Genomic DNA, 21188 nt, shown 5'->3' with positions numbered 1-21188 from the left:
TTACTATTTAAAATGATTAAATCTCAGTAACAAGAAAGTAATAGTCTTCAATTGTTTGAAGACGATAACACTTTTTGTTTACTTCAACTAAATCAATATCTATTAGGCCTGGGCATTCGGGGTCCCAATCGGGTTTCGGTTTTATCCAATCGGGTTTCGGTTTTTCGGGTTTATCAAAATCAGTCCCATTCGGATTATATGAAAGTTCGGTTCGGGACCGGTTCGGGTTCTATCGGGTTCGGGTCGGGGTTAGTAAATCTTCAAAGAACCGGTACAACCCAATATACTTTTGAGTTCGGGTCCCAATCGGTTTTTCGGTTTAAAAGTACCTGATTTTTACTTATTTTATAACCAAATCATGAGTAAAACCGGTTCTTCAGTTTTAAAATACCTGATCTGTACCTATTTTGTAACCAAAACTTAAGTAAAATCGATTCAAAAATAAGGAACATCAACCGTGATCATTCAAAATTAAACGAAAAGTAAACATATTTACTGATAAAAAGAAAACCCAATAAATAAAAGCATAAAACGAAAACCAAGTTCTCATGAAATGAGAAACATTGTTTAACGAAAACAAAATCTAAATCTAAATACTTCAAGATTCAACGGCCATCTTCAACCATCAACCTTCATGTAATAGAACCACCAACCTTCGTGTAATAGATAAGTATTTTAGATGTTCAATATTTCTTAGTGTATTTTGGATATATATTAGGAATTGAGATCATGTTTGGTACAAGATCTTTTAGAGGTTTTGAATTTTTCGGGTTCTATCGGATATCCATTTAGATTCGGGTTCGGTTCGGATAATACCCATAACCCGAAATACCACAAAACAAGATCCATTCGGTATTTACATCGGGTTCGGATCGGTTCGGATTCATTTTTATCGGATCGGATTCGGTTCGGATTTTCGGGTTCGGTTTATTTGCCCAGCCTTAATATCTATAATAATTATGCCAAACAAACTTTCTTAAAACATAAATTGGACCATATGCATTTGCTCACATATACAAAAACATCTAAGATGTTTGTAGAAGTACAAAAATTAACATCTATATATATAAATATACACCATATGAACCCATTTTACCAACTGTTCTTCCATCTCTCTCTTCTCCTGCTACTTAACCTATTTCCTTCAAACCAAAAAAAAAACTGAAAAGGAACAAACTTTTCTTCTTCCCTGGTAATCTCATCCCATCTCAACATGTCCTCCCATACCAATCTCCACTCTCCTAAACCGGATCACCGTATCTCCGGTACATCCCATACCAAAAAATCACCGTCTTCCTCCAGCTCTCAAGACCAACAAACCCTAAAGTGCCCTCGCTGCAACTCCTCAAACACAAAGTTATGTTACTACAACAACTACAACCTCTCTCAACCTCGTCATTTCTGCAAATCTTGCCGCCGTTACTGGACACGTGGCGGTGCCTTAAGAAACGTCCCCATCGGTGGCGGTTGTCGGAAAACCAAAAAATCATTCAAACCTAACACATCAACTCCTCCATGTCAGAGATTTTACTCTTCAGTCATGGAAGATTCCTCCAAGTTTTTCCCTCCTCCAACAACAATGGGTTTTCAACTTATGAATAATCAAGAAGTTCTTGGCCTTAGGTCCATGGAGCAGGCCAAAACAACACCCGTTGATGTCAGGTCGGGATTATCGTTAATGGGTTTCGGAGACTACAACAACCATTCTCCGGCGACTTTCACAACCGCAGGAACCCTAGCTACTTCTATAGAAACTTTGAGTTGTTTAAACCAAGATTTACACTGGAGGCTTCAGCAACAGAGGATGGCTATGCTTTTAGGTAACTCTACAGAAGAGAACGTTGTTGTTGAGAGGCCACAGCCGGTTCTTTACCGGAATCTAGAGATCGTGAATTCGTTGCCGACGAAGAAAGGAGAGAATCAGACAGAGTGGTCTTTTAGTTATAATAATGATAACGAAGAGGTGATCAATAACAATGATACAAATAACACAGGAGGAAGTGATCAACGGAATGGAGTTCAAGCTTGGACTGATCTTAATCTTTGCCATGATTCTTGGTAAGTTAAAGAAACAATATTTTGTGTTAAAAAAATGATCAATATTAAAATTATGTGTGCTTGTGATGTAATGCCAAAATGTTTTTATGTTTGTAATCTTTTGCTGTTGGTTACTATTTTAGTATTTTAAGTTCAATTTGTAACAAAATTGGGGGTGAAGATTCAACATTGGAGAGAGATACTACAATATATTCTCTAGGCTTGTGTGTTTGTCTGTTTATTAATTATTTCAATGGGAAAATTCGTAACAGGATTTACTGTGCTCCAAGCTTAATTATTGAGAGACTATTGTTGGTTTGGTGATGAAATTCTCAATTAATGACTAAATGGGTGATTGTTATCCCAAGGTTAATTACATTTAAAAGTTTTCTTCAGAAGTCATTTTCAGTGAGCAGATAATGTTTCACTGGGATTGGTTTTATAGTACCTTTTAAATAATCTTACTTTAACTAAGCTCTATTACACACATGTTGAGCCAAGTACGATAATTGCCCATCCATATCAATCGGAAGAGAGCTAGTGAATAATTAAGCTTGGAGCACAGTAAATGCGTATACACTAACATACATGAATTATATACATGAACACACACGTATATACTATATGTTAGTGTGTTAGTGTATGAATGTACATCTTATTACTGATATATGAAAGGTCTGCAAGTACTTGGGTCTTATGCAGAAACCAGAAGTAGGCTCTATGTGAATGATACAAATAAGCTCACTCATTTTAGCACTCTATCAATAACATTTTCATCACTATTTTATTAACTCAATTTGTGTTTGTTTATTAACTCCATTTATGTGGTAAAAATATAAATTTATAAATAATCAAACTACGATTTAGTTAAAACTCTATAAGAATTAGCATTGACTAAATGCTAACATAACAGATAAGCTCACTCATTTTAGAGTATAATTAGTTCTGTGACTTTTAAGTTATGGAGACAAAGCTGAGTTAATCACAAAGCAGAAAATAGAAAAGATTCACAAGACTAATCATTTTTTTAATTCAATCACTTAAAGTCAATGTTAGAGCATGATTAATTAAGATTCTTGTAAGTTTTTTTAGTTAAAAGTTAAAAGACAGTTTATTATAGTCCGCTAAAAATTATATCCTAAGAACCCATTAATAATGCTCTTAGTTTCACCCTAAGAAAAAGAGAGGCGATGTTGGCACTTTTGCATACTACAATTTACTTTAGAGCTTTTTATAATTGATCATTAGTAAAGTTCGCTTTATACGATTTTTGCATCCTAAAAACTTTGTCTTTCGGACACCTTCACTTTCTGTTTCCTTCTATTTATCATCTCTTTTAATTATCCTTAAAGGTAGTAAAAATTAAGAATCAACCTTTTGTTGCTTTTGGTTGAGGCCACCTACATTAACTAGCCAAACAGAAAGCTAAAATGTAATGTTGTTTGATGACAGATAAATGATTTAAAAACTGCAATATAATAAAACAAAAAGAGAAATAATATTTTTGATGAATTAATGAAACGGATAGATAGGAAAAAAGCATGATGAATGTGAATACAAGTGATGTAACATGAATGTGAATACAAGTGATGTAACAGCTTGTATATCATGCAATATGAATAAATTTAGTAGGGCTTTTTGCAAAATTGACATAGAACTCAAACTCGAACACAAAACTAACCTCTTTTTTGGGAAATTAGTTTTGCCCTATTCACTCCACAAGTTCATATAATTCACGAAAATACCATCAATTTTTTTCTTTCGAAAATGACATTTTTACTCTCTCATCCTCATCATCTTCGAGTAATTACAAGATTGTCATTGTCATCAATACCCCAACCACCATGAACAACCAATTTGAAGCTCTTAATTCTCTCAAAATCGATTTATCCTTCTTCTTTCTCCATTCTTATGAACTAAACACAACATCTCTCTCACTTTCTCTCCACATTTAGCTAAAAAAATCCAAGATTTTGATTCTACATTTTTTATGGTTCATAGAGTCATAGAAGCTAACGATTCTGGGTGGATCACTTTCGTTTGAGATTCTATTTGCTTGGAGAAGCCTTATGTGTGCTAAGGAAGTTATCTCATCAATTTAAGGTATGAAATTGAGTTTTTTTCCAGATCTGTTCGTCCAGACGAATTCCCAGGTAAGCCGCCTGGCTGTAGACGACTTACCTGGAAGTCGTCTGGTCAATGCAGAGATTATTTTTGCAATTGACTTTGAAATCTATTTTCTGAGACGACTGAAATATAACTCGTATGCTTTTGTTTGGTTACAAAAAAGTCTCCAAAGAACCTAGACGACTTACAATCGTCATAGGTTAGTTTTGCATTTGACTGGATTTTGTCAGAATTTTGACTTTTCTAGACGACTTATTTTTCAGTCGTCTGGTGGAAAATTGAAATATCAATATTTTATTAAAACCCGACGACTTACATGTAAGTCGTCGTAGGTTAGTTTTGCCATTGAAAAAAAAAACTTCAAGTCAAACTTCTGAAATAATCTAGTCAAATGCAAAACTAACCTATGACGACTGAAATGTAAGTCGTCTAGCTTTTTTGGAGTTTTTTTTGAACCAAACAAAAGTAGACGACTTATTTTTCAGTCGTCTCAGATAACAGATTTCAAAGTCAATTGCAAAAATAACTTCTGCGTTGACCAGACGACTTATATTTTAGTCGTCTGGAAGACTTAGATTGAAGTTGCCCGCGTCGATCTTTAATAAACTTTTGTTTTCTTTGTTCTATGTTTGCTAATGTGTTTTATTTTGATTTTTTCAGATGATGCGTCAGTTACATGCAGTGTATGGAGAATGGTTGTTGAAAGATGGATGTTGGAATTTTGTGGTTGATCATTTCAAAGGAGCGAGAATGTTATTTTTGAGTGAAGTTTCGATACATGCTGATCTTGTTGCAATGGGTCAAGAAGATTATAACCTGGACATGAACACATAGTATGTGGAGTTAACCGACTCATTACAACAGAGTCTTTGTAAAATTTTAATTGCAAAAATGGCCTAAATGGAACACTTCTCTGGAAGTCTACTAGACGACCTCCGTTGATGTCGTATGCGTCAATGTTTAATAAACTTGCATTTTCTCTAAAACTATAAAGACTTTTTAACATTTTCTTGTTAATTCATGTTTATTAATGAATATTTGGGCTACTGAATGAAATTTATAACTTAATTGGTAATATTTATGAGGTTACCAATATTCACGTTAATTAAAGTTTCTAACTGATCCGAGAAGACTTCCGTGGAAGTCTTCTACGCTAGTTTTTAAGTCTTCTACGCTAGTTTTTGAATAACTTGTATTTTTAAGAGTGATAAGTAAATTCAAGATATGTAAAACTCATATTTTCAAAACTATGTTTTCTCCATTTGTTTTACTAAATTTGACTAAGTTTTTCAACACAAACTTATAAAAAATATGATATGCTTTGACTAGTTACTATTGTTTGTTTTCATCTCTTAAGTATTATTGTTATAGACACTAATAATGATTATTGATATGAGTTGGAAGAAGGGTTAAAATGCTTCTTAAAATGTTGTATCAATATGAAGCTACCAACATTCTTGTTTATTAAGATGAGAAAAAGGCCATTGGAGTTTATTATTACATATGAGAGATCCAAAGATAAGAAAAAGGCTATTGAAGTCTATTATTTCATTGATTTGTAAATGTGTAAACACATTGTTAGCACATGTATTACATTCTGGAAAACATTATTACTGATTTTACAAAAAATTCACAATTAAAAGAGTAGACATCCAAATCACAAAACAGACCACAAACAAAACTATTATAGATCATTCCTCTACAAAGACAAGCTTGGACTCCACTTGATATGGAAGAAGACTTCGTCAGAAGACTTCCAGGAAGTCCAGACGACTTCCTGGAAGTCCAGACGACTTCCTGGAAATCGTCTGGAAGACTTCCTGGAAGTCGTCTGGAAGACCAGAAAGTCTTCTAAGAAGTCGTCGGGAAGACTTTGTGGAAGTCGTCTAGCGCATTATATTTTAGACGACTAACATGTAAGTCGTCCCAGAAGTTTTCCATATCTGAAAAACCTGCATATCAAATCCAGATCTGAAAAACCTGCATATCAAAAAACGTTAAAATGGGTTAAAAACAGAGAAAATGAGTGGAATATTAGATAAATCTACCTTTATAGAACACACAAAAATACATATATAAAATTAATAGATCTACCTTTAAATGAGTGGAAGATGAGTACCATCTGATTAAAAACCTGCAAAAAAAGATAGATTAGTAAGAAAGACATGAGACAAAACTGAAAAATTCATATAAAGTTTGGTATTTTCAAGTCAAAGAGATTAGAGAGAGGTTTAAGAGTTTTAGAATGATGAATTTTATATTTTTGTTGCAGCCATTTGAGATGAGCAGAGAGAATGTGTAATTTTTTTTTATATAGGGAGACAAAAAAATCTAATTAGGTTAAATATTTTTGATTCAGACGATTTACTTGTAAGTCCCCCAGAAGACTTTAATATTTTTAGCAGGAAATTAAAATATTTTTAGCGGAAAACTAAAATAGAAGACTTTCCTCTGGTTTAAATTACTTAAGCAGGAAAATATTTGGACGACTTACATGTAAGTCGTCTGTTTTAATTTCTTCACCAAACGACTTCCATGTAAGTCGTCTAGACCCTAAACATTACCCCTAAACTTAATTAACTAACTAAACACTTCATAAAATCAAATTAAACTTCAAAAGTGTTTACTATACACAAAAATAAACACGTATAGTTAAAAAATTATTTTTTCAAAAAAACATTCAAGCTTTCCAAAATCTAACCCTAAGAATACATACAATACTACAACATATGTTGCCAAACCCTAGACCAAAGAATACCATGATTCACTACCTACACTCATCTATGTTGAAAACAATTCAATTTTGTTATATTTTAATTTATATCACTTGAAACTGTTTATAATTACATGATTTTAATTTTTCGCTTATCAAAATATTTTTTTAAAAAATTTATAAATTATTTTTAAGATCAACTACACTAGAAGACTTACTTTGAAGTTGTCCCGACGACTTCCAACATCTCAGACGACTTATTGGGGCTATATTCGTAAAAATGACTTCTGTTTTTTTGTTTGGTCACAAGGGGCTGGCTGTAATTTCACAAGAATTTTAGGTTAGTTTTGCATTTGATTCAAGTTTGGGTATAGGTTTGTATATAGGTTTGTGGTTAAAATCAAGTTGTGGATTAGTTTCGGCAAATTTTCCAATTTAGTATGACCCTATTTCACGGCTTTGCTACGGTATCTCCAACCATTAACATTATTTTAGTGTCAAAATCACACTATTTTAGTGTAATTTTAACCCTAAAAATAAGTTTTTCTCCAACCATAACACTAAATTTCATACTAAAATTATTTTATAATATTATATGTATTAAGTTTCTTATTTATCATTTATTTAATTGTGTGTTTCATTAATAAAATAAATGAATAGTGTTTCAGTGGGATGAATAGTATTTTAATGTTTCACACCAAATTTGCGTAAAATTTTAATGTTGCACTAAAATAGTGTTTTGGAGTTGGGTCGAAGATGACGTTGCAAAAACCTAAACCAACTGCGAGAAAGCTCACGATTTACGACTGGTGAGAGGAGTTTGGTTAAATGCAACAACAATGTTTATGCGTACAGATACGAAAAATGCGTTGCGTCGTTTGATTAAAATTATACATTCACATATAATTTTTACAGTTTTGGCGTTATTATATACGACGCATTTTTCTACATGAATGTATATGTTAGATAAAAGTGGATGAAAGTAAACTACTAAATCATTCCACTTGATAAGATATGAAACAAAATGGAAACGGTGAAACGAGCAAACGAACCAGAAAAAAATACAAAAGATTCTACAAATTCTACTTTCGTTTGGAACCAAAGTTTCTATACACGTGGCCGTCGAACCGATATCTAGCACACTCATACAAACTTTGTCATAACCTCATCCCAAAATAACGTCTTCTTTGGTAATGATGAGAAAAGATAAGATAAAGCTTCCAACACGAAACAAGTTACATGTTCTCTTTTTTTTGTCACGTCATTACCTTTTTTCTTCGTGGTACGTAACCGAAATTTTATTGTTGACGATTAGTTTTTGGAGTTAGATTTATATATATATATATATAATATTTACTTCCATAAATCAACCCGAAAAATGGGAATTCAAGTGACGAATTACAAACTTGATTCGAACAAAATATCCTAAATCAAACATTACAACACTAGCTTCGTTTGCCCACCAAACCGACACGTTCCGCTAGAGCGCTCCAAAATTTTTAGGAAGTCATTAACCGTTCTCAACCGTTGATGATTACCACTCAAAGGGTGAGGTTTACCTCGTTGCCTCGGATGCCGGTCTTTTCGTGTCATCGCCGGTGTAGCTTGCCTTTGACGATCTCTTCAAGATTGCTTTCATCACTGACATTACGTGTAGAGACCGATTGGTAGAGAGGCTGCAAAGTAACATAACAGAGCCTCGAGAGATCCACCGGTTCAGGGTTGAGAAGACTCCAAGATCCGAGAGACCACGCAGTCCGCATCAACCTAAAGAACGAGCTGCAACGAAAGCAATTCCAAGTACAAGTGCTTCAAATCCTGCAAAAGGGAGAGAAATCAATCTGCTCGGAGGACCAATTGACCATCGGAGCACTGGGATGATTGATCTTCCACCAAGTCCCCTTGCCGCTCAGCCAACAAACTGACCCAATCTACTGGCTAGGCGACACCCTGGCCCAAATAAGAAAACCCAATCTGGTCCCATCCGCGCTTCAGTCTAACCCTCGCTTGGGATGCGAAGGACAAACATCAAAGCGAACTTGAAGCAAAACTCGAAGTCATGTGCACTGACCCGAGAGATAACCTGACTCAAAACAGTGAGGGGAGCTGACAAATGAAGAGTAGCGGCTGAGAGGGAGAAGCAACTGCCATAGACGACATAGCAAATGCCGGCACTCTTGAGCTACACACGCAAAACTCTCCGCTGACCCGCCGCCACACAGCCACGGATGAACAGAGCACGCACCTACAGTTGTAAAACTGCAGTCTTCATTGAACGCAAGCAAACACCAGGGTTCGGAACAAGACACCGAGCTTCGAACCACAGTGACCCAGCGCTCCACTCCACGACGACCACTGTCGCAAGAAGAAAACTTTTAAGAAGGAGGAGTCCACACCAAACCTTCACTCGCCGTTTGATGTTAGGAGTTTTCAAGTCTCCTAAGACAAATGTTGTAGTATAAAAGATTGTCGAACCAGTTCTGAGGGATATCAAATCACCGAGAATGCAAGTACTCACTTAATCTAAGTGCAACAAATGATTTAGATGGGCTTTAAACTACTACTAATACTAGAAAGCAATTACAGAATGATACTTTCTGACTAAGGGAAAAGAGAACTCATGGGCATAGGGATTAGACCTTGGGTGATCAAGTATCGAACTAAGGATGGCAAATGATCAATCAAACTATCGACCTTAAGCCTAGACACAATTCTAAGCAAGCTCTATGTCTAGATGAATGCTCATTTGCTAACATATCTCAAACATCAAATGTCTTTGGTTGAATAATGTGAAAGCAATCATTACTAACAAGTCTATTAGCTATCTTAGAACCTTTAACAACAAATGTCTTTGGCAAAGTATACTAAAAGCCTAGGAGAGTTGTCTCAGACATTTCATCAAACACCTTTTGGGTGAGAAATGCCTATTGGTCAACTTTTGAGTGGCCAACTCAGAAGATGCATTATGAATACTCTACTAGCAAGGAACAAGAATGATCTACACTAAAACATCCTAGAACTAACCTAATCACCCTTGATCTCCCTAACCCATGAATTCAAAAGGTGATTACTCACTAATCTCCATTATTCCTCTTAAACCCATATTGGATTTCAGATTAATCATGTAGAGGAATAGATAAGAAATCAACAAGAACACAAGATGAAAAACAATGAAATCTGAATCAAAAGAAGTTTTTACTAGTTGTTCTCCAGAAAAAAGATTTTCTGCCTCCAATGGCTTACCAAAGTACTTAACTTAGGTTTTTGCCATGTAAAACAACAAAACAAATGACCAAAAGGCCCCTGAAATAACATAAAAATCGTCCAAGCAAAACACGCGGAGCGACCTCGGCACGTCGCTGCGAGAGGTCGCTCCCGGGTCGTTTCTTCGCGAGCGACCTGGCTGTGTCGCTCCGAAGACGTCGCTCCCGGGTCGTCTCCTCGCGAGCGACCTGGCTGTGTCGCTCTGAAGATGTCGCTCCCGGCTTGCTCAGAAACCATAAACGCGAGCGACCTTAGGGTGTCGCTCTAGGAGGTCGCTCCCGGCTTGTTCGTCGCTTTCAAATCGACACAACCCGAGCGACCTCTGGGTGTCGCTGTGGTGAGGTCGCTCTAGGAGCTGGAGCGACTTCGCCTTGTCGTTCTAGGAGGTCGCTCCGAAGCGTAAATGGCGAGCGAGTTCACGGCGTCGCTCCCATGCATTGCTCGTCCAATGATCACCTTAATCACCTCTTTTGAGCTCCAAACGCACACAAATGTCTCCAAGAACTCCATGTGGTACTCCAATACCTAATAGAGACACATGTATGCAAAATGCAACCTAGACATGGCTAAATCCTAATTTATATGATGAAAATGCACATGAATAAATGGATAAAACAATGTAAATATGCAAGATATCACCGTTGTTGCAATGACTCTAACAGATCGAAAAAATTGGAAAATAGATCTGCCAAAATCAAAACTCTAAAAGCCGACTCAGCCTCCTTCAAAACTCGCAACATCTCGTAGAACCACCAGAGGAGAGGTTCAGGGCACCGTATCTGTCCGGACAGATCTAGGGATCTCGTGATGAACCAGCCACCAGGGGGTCCGACATATCGACGCCACAGAGATAAGGAAAGAGGTGAGCAAATAAAGAAGAGAAAGGGAAGAGGTGGTGCTGGCCGGCGACGGACTGGACGGCACGCGCCGGCGGAGGAGTTATCTTCTTCTTGAGCGCTTGAGAGAGAAGAGGAAAAGGGAGAGAATAATTGTTTTACATTTTATTTAATCTATTTTCCAAGTTTTTCATTAGATTTATATATATTCAATACAAAAACTCAAAAAATGTTATTTCAATACAGTTTTAGCTATAGCTATATATACATTTATATATTGAAGTATAGCTAACTAAGCAGTTCACAATTGACAATAGCTGATATATTATTTATTCTTTTGGTTTTCTTTTGACATAAACTTCGACTAGAACAGAATACGCGCCAATCGTGCCATGCACAGCTAAAATTCATTTTAAATATTTATTTTATTTTTTAAATTTTTTGAGTTCATCTTTTATATTTTCTAAAAGGATTCTAGGTTGTTACTGAGATCTGAAAACCGAATATAAGTCTTTGTATATAAAATATCAGCTAAAAATCAATACCAGCTCTAACTCTAAATGGGTCATTTCTGAACTATAATTTTAATCTCAATTTTTCATCCAACTTTAAATGGTTTGAGATCTTTTATATCTATTTTATATAACGAAATTTAAATAATTTAAATGAACATGTGTAGTTCAAAATTAAAATATAACATATGAAATCCAAAATATGACTCTAATTTAATAGATTCGATATTTTTTAATTTTTAATTTTTTATTTCAAATACAAATGAATATTTTTTTTAAAAATTCTAACCAAATATTTTTAAATTTTATTTCCAAAAGCAACTAATTTCAATTTCAGTTATCAGTAAAATATAATTAAAATATTTACGGGATTTAAATTTTTATTTTAAATCAAAACTGAATTAATTTTATTTTAATTATATTTTAATGATAATTAGAATATAAATTAATTAATCACGAAAATTCGTTGGTCTTTGAATTGGAGATGATTTTCTCTCTACTTTTCTTGTTCTCAATCTCAATCTTTCACAAGTAGAGATTAGAGAGTTGTTTAGATCGGGTTTTTGGCTCCGGCGTCGCACCTTTCTCTTCGGTGGTGGTCGGCCGGTTCTGTCGCCGGGTAGCGGTGGTTCGTTTAACACCAGCTTCGCCGGCTTTTGTCTCCGGGAGGTGGTGGCTTCTTTAATGTTGCTTTCGCCTGCTCTTTATCGGGGTTCTCCCGCTCCTCTTTGATATGCGGTTCTGTGCTTCTTTGTTCTCGTGCCTCTCGTTCTGATTCTCTGATGGTAAATCGGAGGTTTTGGATCGATTGTAGGCGGTTAATCATGTTGTCGATCTCGCAGATCCGCCAGTCCTTGATGACTTATCGGCTTGAGCTTTCCGGTGGTCGTTCGGTTTGACCGTTTCGTCTAGGGTTTGTCTCGCCGTCGACGGTGATACGTCGTGTCGCTTCGCTGGTTTCCGGAGGAAGAAGGTTGATTCTCGTCAAGACACGTGTCCATTGATCGTCGGGCGATCGAACACGTGGACGTGTGACTCGATTTCTTCTGCGACGGGGTTTCGCGTTTTGCTTTGGGCTGTTAGGCCATAGTGTTTTGTTAAGTTTGGGTCTGTTAGTTGGGCCTTTGTCTGTTGTATGTTGGGCTCGGTCCAGTGGGACCTTGTTCCATTAATAAAAGTCTAGTGGAAAAAAAAAATATTTCAAATAAAAGATTATGATATAAAAAATATTGTATTTAAATGATATGTGATTTGATAAATTTTTTAAAGAAAGGTCTAAATAAATAATCACACATAAAAAAGTCATAGGATTTTAATTTAATAAATTATATTTTATTTATTAAATCACTAAATATTCACACTTTCCTACGTAAAAACATACCCCTCGTAACACTATCATTTGTACCTGGCTCTGATACCAACTTGTAAGACCCGATCCCGGCCGACTAGGCCGCGGTCGATGCCTCACGTCGCTCAGTCCATACCCGGACCGAACCTCTAAAAATTTTGCCCTTTATTTAAAATATCGCCCATTGGCGAGGGCTAACTCATATCCTAGCTCAAGACTACCTTAGTCATTCCCTAGCTAGATCCTTTCAACTTATGCACAGCGGAATAGTATGTACTTAACCATTGGTCTATAACCAATATAATACTTGTCTGGTCGAATCACCTCGGCTAATGGTTAGTATACTCAACTACCAGCTAGCTCCAAGGTCAATCCCGAACCCAAATCAAGGCATACAAATCTGAGGTTCCATTCCCCTAACCATTCTATCTAGATCTATGCAACATTGCTAGATCATACCTTTGCCACATCCACGGAGCTTGTTAGCTCATCGGCCCAGCTACTCTAGCTGAATGAACTCATAAACCAGCTGATCGAGCTGTCACACTCGAACTGAGCTAGGACCGAGCTATGGCCAGCTGCCATATACTGCGTCCAGCTCCTTTACACCTGCATAAACTCTTCCCTTGGGTACTTAGTCATTCAGCCAACCATCCCCACAGACATAAGTAACCCTTGAGAAGTCTTCAAACAGCTAAGGACATGCATCTGGCCCTTACCAGCTCATGCACTGTCCCACATCCTTTTTGCCTTATCAACTTATGATACCAAGTCCAGCTCATGGACTAACAATGCCCATCAGATCCTGAGTCAATCAACCAACCACCCCACATGACTCAGAACTGATGAGTCTTCATACTTCCTAATCAGTCATGGAACCAGGTCCCACTGAACCTGATTAGTGTCGCTCTTACCACCGGTGCATCCTTTGATCAATCAGATCATACACCTTGATCCATCATCCAAGGATCAGGTCGTCCATCCTTGCCCATGATCAGATCACACACGGCCTGCCTTACCAACACCAAGGTTGATAACCAGCAATTCCTTATGATCAATATCATAAGCGACAATATGTTCCAGCACACAAACATATGATCAGATATCCTAACACAAGGATCTGACCCCAATATGCCATCAGGTGCAATTTCGACCGCAAGCAAACCTGCTCCAAAAATAAATTAAAATTCATGACAATTCATGATAAATCATAACTAAGAGAATGGTCCAATCAGATTTCCCAGAACCGGCCTCCATCCCATAGATCTCGGCCAAGATCAGCCAAACCGACCCAAGGGACCATCTCTAAATCAATCCCTAAAAACTCATTAGGATTCATGATAAATCTTAACTAAGAAAATGGTCAAGTCAGAATTCCAAGAACCGATCTCGATCCTATGGATCTTGACCTAGAACAGCCCCATCGGCCACCTTGACCATCTCGAAATCAATCAGATAAAAATCCCCAAATACCATGATAATTCATGATAATTCACCACTAAGAGGATTCCAAAGTCAGATCGCCATAAATCCATCAGGAAGTAGGAGATCCGGACTTAGCTGCCAAACCAAGGCCATGGAGGATTCTTCTGAACCGGCCAAGCCATGGTTCAGTGCTACTATGTCTAATCATCAATCTCAATCATAAGAAGAAGAAATAATATGATTAATAATCATAAAACAGAGTAAGGTGTAACTGAAGGACCAGGTCAGCCCATAGTGTACCAGACTATGTCCAATTGTCTGCAGTCCCCACCTGTTACCTCATCAGGGGCGTCCATGCTCCTCCTAGCACGCCTTCATCAAACCCTTATCACATACTTCCAGTATTGATAAGATCTAACCACGGTTCGTGCCCATCACTCCTTCCATGGAACTTCCATGAAACCAGTTTCTATACTGCATTCATCTTCAAGGTTGTTCATACCTTTAATAATCACACGTAACATTATTAATTTTACGTGTCAAGAGTGTAACTCAGCCGCCATTTGTGATTGCCAGATGTTCAAACAGAAGAAGAAGAGCTTTAAAGAAGCCGACACGGCGTCGTTGGTTTCTCAAAGAAGAGACAGACAGAACATGGCCGAACCAAACCACAAGCTTCATGTAACAGTTTTCCCATGGCTAGCTTTAGGTCACATGATTCCTTACTTACAACTCTCCAAGCTCATAGCAACAAAAGGCCACACCATCTCCTTCATCTCCACGCCTCGTAACATCGCTGTTGGGGGTGGATTTACATCCTCCTCAAGGCCCATTAGACATTGAACTAGGCCCATATTGCTAGGAAGCCCTAGGCTTCATCTTTCTATAAATAAGGAGCTCCTCCTTATGAGAAAAAGGATCTTCTCCCATTTTACACATAAACACTTCATACAAAGAGCTTATTGATTCTTAGATTTATTTACACTTGTAATGATACATGTATATAATCTTTAATCAATAAATTCTTTTTGATGTTCTTTTTCCATTTGATTTCTCTTTAGCATCAAGAATCTAGGAAATCTATTTCTTAAATTTTTCAACTGTTTGAACCAACCGAAAATGGTGTGTTTGTCGGATTCATACAATCGCCCGTCTTCCCAAAACACCCTCCATAAACTTCGTTTCCTTACCGTTACCTCACGCCGTCGACAACAACCTCCCGGAGAACGCAGAGTCCACCACCGATGTCCCGGAGACTCACATCGGCTACCTCAAGAAAGCCTTCGACGGCCTCTCAGAACCTTTCTCCGAGTACTTACAAGCTTCCAAACCGGACTGGATAGTGTACGACATCTTGCACTATTGGGTCCCTCCTATCGCCGAGAAGCTAGGCGTGAGACGCGCCCTCTTCTGCACGTTCAACGCAGCTTCCATCATCGTCATAAACGGACCATCATCGATCATGATCAACGGTCGTGATCCACGCAAGACCGTGGAAGATCTCATGGACCCTCCACCGTGGGTCCCGTTTGAGACCAACGTAGCTTACCGTCCCTTTGAGGCTAGGAGGATCATGGAGTATCCCACGGCGGGTGTCACCGGTGCTGAGCTGAACGATAGCTATAGAACGGGTTTGGCTTACGCTGGCTCCGAGGTTATAGCGATTAGAACATGCATGGAGCTCGAACCTGAGTGGATTCAGTTGCTCGGTGAGATCCAGGGAAAGCCTGTGATTCCATTAGGTTTACTTCCGGCTAAAGCAACTGATGATGACGTGGATGATGATATCATAGAATGGTTAGATAGACAGAGAGCCAAGTCTGTGGTTTATGTAGCATTAGGAACTGAAGTGACGGTTAGTGAGGAAGAGATACAAGGTTTAGCTCATGGGTTGGAGCTTTGCGGGTTACCTTTCTTTTGGACCATAAGGAAAGCTTCTGTGTTTCTTCCGGATGGGTTTGAAGAGAGAGTCAAAGGCCGTGGGGTTGTTAGAGCAGAGTGGGCACCTCAGGGTAGGATTCTGAGCCACGGTTCAGTTGGTGGGTTTGTTACTCACTGTGGGTGGGGTTCAGTAGTTGAAGGGCTTAGCTTTGGTGTTCCTTTGATCATGTTTCCGTGTAACTTAGACCAGCCGCTAGTGGCTAGGATGCTCGCTGGGATGAAAATAGGCCAGGAGATTCCAAGGAATGAGCGAGACGGGTCGTTCACTAGTGTTTCTGTGGCGGAGACAATCAGACAGGTTGTTGCGGAGGAAGAAGGGAAGATCTATAGAGGCAATGCTGGATCAATGCAAAAGAAAGTATTTGGGGATAAGAGATTGCAAGATCAGTGTGTGGATAGTTTTATCAAGTTTCTGGAGAATCAAAGAGCGGGAATGTAGAGAAAATAATGATAAAAATTACTGTACAGTTTCAACATCAACGAGATGTGTAATAAAAGTTGGGAACAAGGCACAATCAGTGTAAATAACTCTGCACATGTTAATGTTTTTCAGACATTATGAATAAACTGGGTGATTCCAACCTATTATTTAACTTACATGACATATCAAATAAAGACATGTCTACGAGGAAGACAAAGCTCTGCTAAACTCCCAAGAACTTCACAAATAACTTGCATGACAAAGAAACATTTGAAAGAAAACTCACATATATCCCGTAGTATTAAGGAAACACTTGGCTTGGATAGGATCTGAACAATCATCAGAACATAGATTAACATATGAAAACTCTCTTCAAAACCTCAAAATTAGTTTCTTCTGCAACAATAATGGTTATGGAATACTTAACAAGACAATGTTCAAAGATCTACAAAGTATAAGATGGATAGTAATAGTGTTCTTAAAATTGCTTTACACGGCCAATGGGATCTAAATGAAATGCTAGACGCTCAAAAAAAGTTGTATTAGGCGTCTGTCTAATTAATAATCTTCTATAAAAGTTTAGCTATGCTTAGCTATTTCTTGAATATTTTGAAGTCACCTAATTCACTACCACCACCTTCAATGGTATTTTTTTACTATGGAATTATAAAATTATATATTGGTTGTGTATGTATAAAAGTATATTAAAATCTTGCAAACCCAACCAATAGTATGTTAGAGCATCCTTATCCCTAATATTTACTTAGGGGTTCATATCCCTAATACTCACTTAGGGGTTCTAATTATTTTTTTAATATTATTAAGTTGGAAAAGTGACTTTAAGAAACTTAAGATAGAGACCTTTAAATAAGTGTGTCCATTGCAAGTCTCTAATTTTAGAGTTTTTTTAAAAAAATATTTATTTTATTTATCTTAAAATTTATTGATAAAATTATTAAACATAACATTTTAAACATTGAATTTCAAATAAAACATAGAAAAAAAGATTAAGAAAATAAATGAGAATAATAATTGAAAGAAGCTTCCGAGCTCAGTCAATGTCTTCATCAGGTCTGAATTTACGCCATATATGTTCAACCAAATCAACTTTGAGTTGGTGATGCATTGTTCCATCACGAATTCGAGTTCGAGCATCCATCATATTGGCGATATTTGTATGCATTTCATGGGAAATATCGAGATCGACTTATGCACTTTCGGGGATTACGCTCTGCTGGAAGCTCGTCAGCAATTATTGGATCTTCTTGAGTGCCTACGAAATGAGCTTGCGTTGTAGAGAGCGAAACACTTCCTTGACTGCTAAACACAACATTTTGTTGACTATTAAGTAGTTCAACAAATTTGGTAGAGTCTTGAAATGGAATCCATTTCCGACGTCAAAGGTAGAGAAGAAAGAGGTGAAAGAGGCGAAAGAGGAGAAAGAACGAGCAAACGCATTCAGATGTTGGAGATTGAAGAGGAAGACAATGGTTATAAATAATTCGAGAAAGAGAACTAGCATTCAACACACCAACCAAACAATTCATCACAAAAACTTTCAATTTTTCTTTTAACTAGTACCAGACTTGAATGCGTTAAGACTTGACATTTATCTAACAATAAACAATGCTTTTTTAAATTTCAAATAAGCAGAACCAGAAAGACTAGACATTTATCTAATTCATTCAACACACTTCACGTTCCCTTTTCTATCTAACCGTCAGTTCTATTTATTACCATCATCACAACCATAATGTTACAGTTAACTACATCTTTAATTCCTCACGGAAGCTAACCACATCAGTTCTAATTCATGGAAGAGTAACACTAACCTGTATTGATGAAGCTTCCTGGCCTCTCTTTCCACATAACACATCAAAGCCGACTTCATCCATTCATCTCACCACACAAAGACAGAAACAAAAAAAAATATTAATCAACACAATCTTAATCATAACCTTGCAACAATCAAAACGAGATTGAAACAAAATATTTTACAGTCAAAGCCGACAGAATCAAAGGACAAAACATTATCAAAATTGATTAACTTGACAGAATCAAAGGACATAAACATTATCAAAATTGATTAACTTGACAGAATCAAACGACAGAAACGTTATCATAATTGATTAACTTGAAACAAAATATTTTACAGCTAAACCCGGCAGAATCCAAGCACAATATGAGACATGCATCATTGAAGAACATGAAACAGAAGCGTTACCTTAGCGAATCGGAGAGTGCCATCAAAGAGAGCTCTGTCGCCGTTGAGGAGAGCCACCGACACAGAACCCCGTCCACGACAGCCACCGCCACAAATAATCGAACCTACAAATCAAAAAAAACACATGCAATCAGAACAAGAATAAGTCAAATCTAACACATGCATGCTTGAAGAACACAAGAAACGATTTACCTTCCGATTCCACTATATCCACAGAGAGAGACAGCGGTCCTTCACCGTCGAGGAGACCCACGGGAGATAATCACCGATTTACTTCCTCGACAACAGCCACCGAGAGAGAGAGAGGTCCGTCTTCGTTTCCTCGAGGAGCCACGAAGAGAGAGACTTTCGTCGTTTCGTCTACGACCCACGGAGAGAGACGATTCCGAGACGTCGACGAGCCATGGAGAGAAGGATTATCGCCTTTTGGTCGAGGAACCGCCGAGACACAGAGATTCGCCTTCTCGCAGACGAAAGATAGAGAGGTTTTGAGAGAAAGAAAGAAACAGAACCAAAGCGAACCGAAGACACGCTCTTCTTTCTCCTCTTATTTTGCCTACACGTGTCCCCCAATACCGTCTCTTCCGTCGCAACAATAGGAGATATCTCAAGCCTTTATTATTGCTTTTGATTTATTTTTAATGCATAATTAGCATTAGATCTCCTTTACCGATAAGGATGTTCTTAAATTAGATATTATTGGTTGAGTTTCCAAGAATTTCAGTATACTTTTATATACATACATCAATATATAATTTTGGAATTTTACGGTAAGAAACTACCATTGAGATTGCTCTAAGATCAAGATTCAATTCATTGACTCACTTTGGGTTAACCGAGATTGTGGCGAAGCCGCCCGTCTCGTTCGAGAGAAGCGTTCTCTAAAGTTTAGTTCACATCATCCCCGTGCAGCTGTCAATCAGAAAGAAAACAACAATTCAACACAGTAAACAAAGTTTTTTTTTTTGGTAAAATAGTAAACAAAGTTATTGTTGAAGCCTGCGTGCGATTAGAACCAAAAAACCAAAACTGAAATTCGAACCTAACCAAAAAATTGAACTAGAACCTAACCAAAAAATTGAACTATTTAAATTATTTGATATTCTATCTAAACAATCCCATCTATTATCTGATATTTTTACCAATATTAAAAAAAATGGAATCTAGAACTGAAAAAACTCGAACAGTGTCGCTCAAGCCTAAAACTAAAAACAACAGTTTCTGGAAAGAAAAAGAATAAACGCGCCAGGAAGGGGTCGAACCTTCGGCCTTCTGCTTAGGAAACAGACGCTCTATCCACTGAGCTACAGGCGCCTCTTGTTCGTAAGTTAAGATCTCTGACTCTCATACACCTTTCTCTTTCAATATATAAGTCTTCTCGGGAGATCCAGAGGAAGCAAAGGAAGCCATGGCCACAGAACCACTCATCCAAGGAGCAATCATGCTGCTAGCCTTCGCTATGTTCTGGGCCCTCAAGTACCTCTCTCAACAAGGCCTAACCAAGTTCCGATCCAAACACCGAGCCACACTCCAAACCCAGCGTCAGCTCATCCAAGCCTCTCGCCTCCTCGCTCGAGCCCGAGCCACCACCAAGAAATCTCAATCTCAGTCCCTCGCCAAAACCGCGCTCACCGAAGCCGACGACGTGATCGCGATCTCTCCAGACGATGCCGCCGGCCACATAGTCCGCGCCTTGGCTCTGGATCTGCTCGGCCACCACACCGCCGCTCTCAAATCGTTCGATACGGCGCTGACTTATCCGCGGCTGAAGTCGCTGTCCGTGGGGGAACGAGCCGACGCGCTTGTGAAGAGAGCTGAGATGAAGGTTGCTGTGAATCGGCGGCGGAGAAATGATTCGGCGATCGAAGATCTGGAAGAGGCGGTTAGGCTCGCCGCCGGGACGGATACGGCGAGGATATTCCGTCTTTTGGGAGAGTGTTATGAGTACAAGGGCTTGAATGAAAAGGCCCAGTGGGCTTTATCGAAGCATTGAAAGCTTAATAGAGTTCTGTAACGGTTCGTGATGGATGAGAAAGACGGAGACTAGTTCGTAGCTCTCTCTTGCAACTTCTTTTTTGTACCCCGCTATTTTGTATTCTTTTAGATTTGTGACGATTGATTAGTTATGAAAACTTCAAAAGCCAATTAAAATTAGAATTGTTATTTATCTGAGGTAACTGACAAGGAATGAATTGTGTATTTTGTGCAATTATGCTTTGTTGTAGTTATAAAAACACTATAAGCCAATTTAAAACTTGAATTATTATTTATCTTAGATAGCTGATGAGGAAAACAAAGTGAATTTCTTTTTTGATAGAATCTAAAGAATAGCTAATCAGG

General features: G+C 37.8%; 3 protein-coding genes and 1 non-coding gene across 4 annotated transcripts; 3 read left to right on the top strand and 1 right to left on the bottom strand.

The window, feature by feature from the left end:
* The first annotated feature begins 962 nt into the window (after positions 1-962).
* Positions 963-2323, top strand: LOC106411598 (dof zinc finger protein DOF5.7-like). The gene has a single exon (XM_013852387.3). It carries the CDS (start codon positions 1214-1216, stop codon positions 2060-2062), a length of 849 nt encoding a protein of 282 aa, XP_013707841.2. The 5' UTR covers positions 963-1213; the 3' UTR covers positions 2063-2323.
* A 12238-nt stretch (positions 2324-14561) lies between these two features.
* On the top strand, positions 14562-17017 carry LOC106411600 (UDP-glycosyltransferase 91B1-like). The gene is made up of 2 exons (XM_013852389.3): positions 14562-15054; positions 15407-17017. Exons 1-2 carry the CDS (start codon positions 14719-14721, stop codon positions 16640-16642), a joined length of 1572 nt encoding a protein of 523 aa, XP_013707843.1. The 5' UTR covers positions 14562-14718; the 3' UTR covers positions 16643-17017.
* Positions 17018-19935: 2918 nt separating this feature from the next.
* Positions 19936-21057, top strand: BNAC09G07010D. The gene has a single exon (XM_013852388.3). It carries the CDS (start codon positions 20257-20259, stop codon positions 20839-20841), a length of 585 nt encoding a protein of 194 aa, XP_013707842.1. The 5' UTR covers positions 19936-20256; the 3' UTR covers positions 20842-21057.
* TRNAR-CCU lies at positions 20090-20162 on the bottom strand. Its single transcript has one exon. It is a non-coding gene; the product is annotated as a tRNA-Arg (tRNA).
* Positions 21058-21188: the final 131 nt, after the last annotated feature.

This window comes from Brassica napus, chromosome C9 (assembly GCF_020379485.1).
Source record: "Brassica napus cultivar Da-Ae chromosome C9, Da-Ae, whole genome shotgun sequence".
Lineage (NCBI taxonomy): Eukaryota > Viridiplantae > Streptophyta > Magnoliopsida > Brassicales > Brassicaceae > Brassica > Brassica napus.
This window is presented reverse-complemented; position numbering and strand designations above follow the sequence as displayed.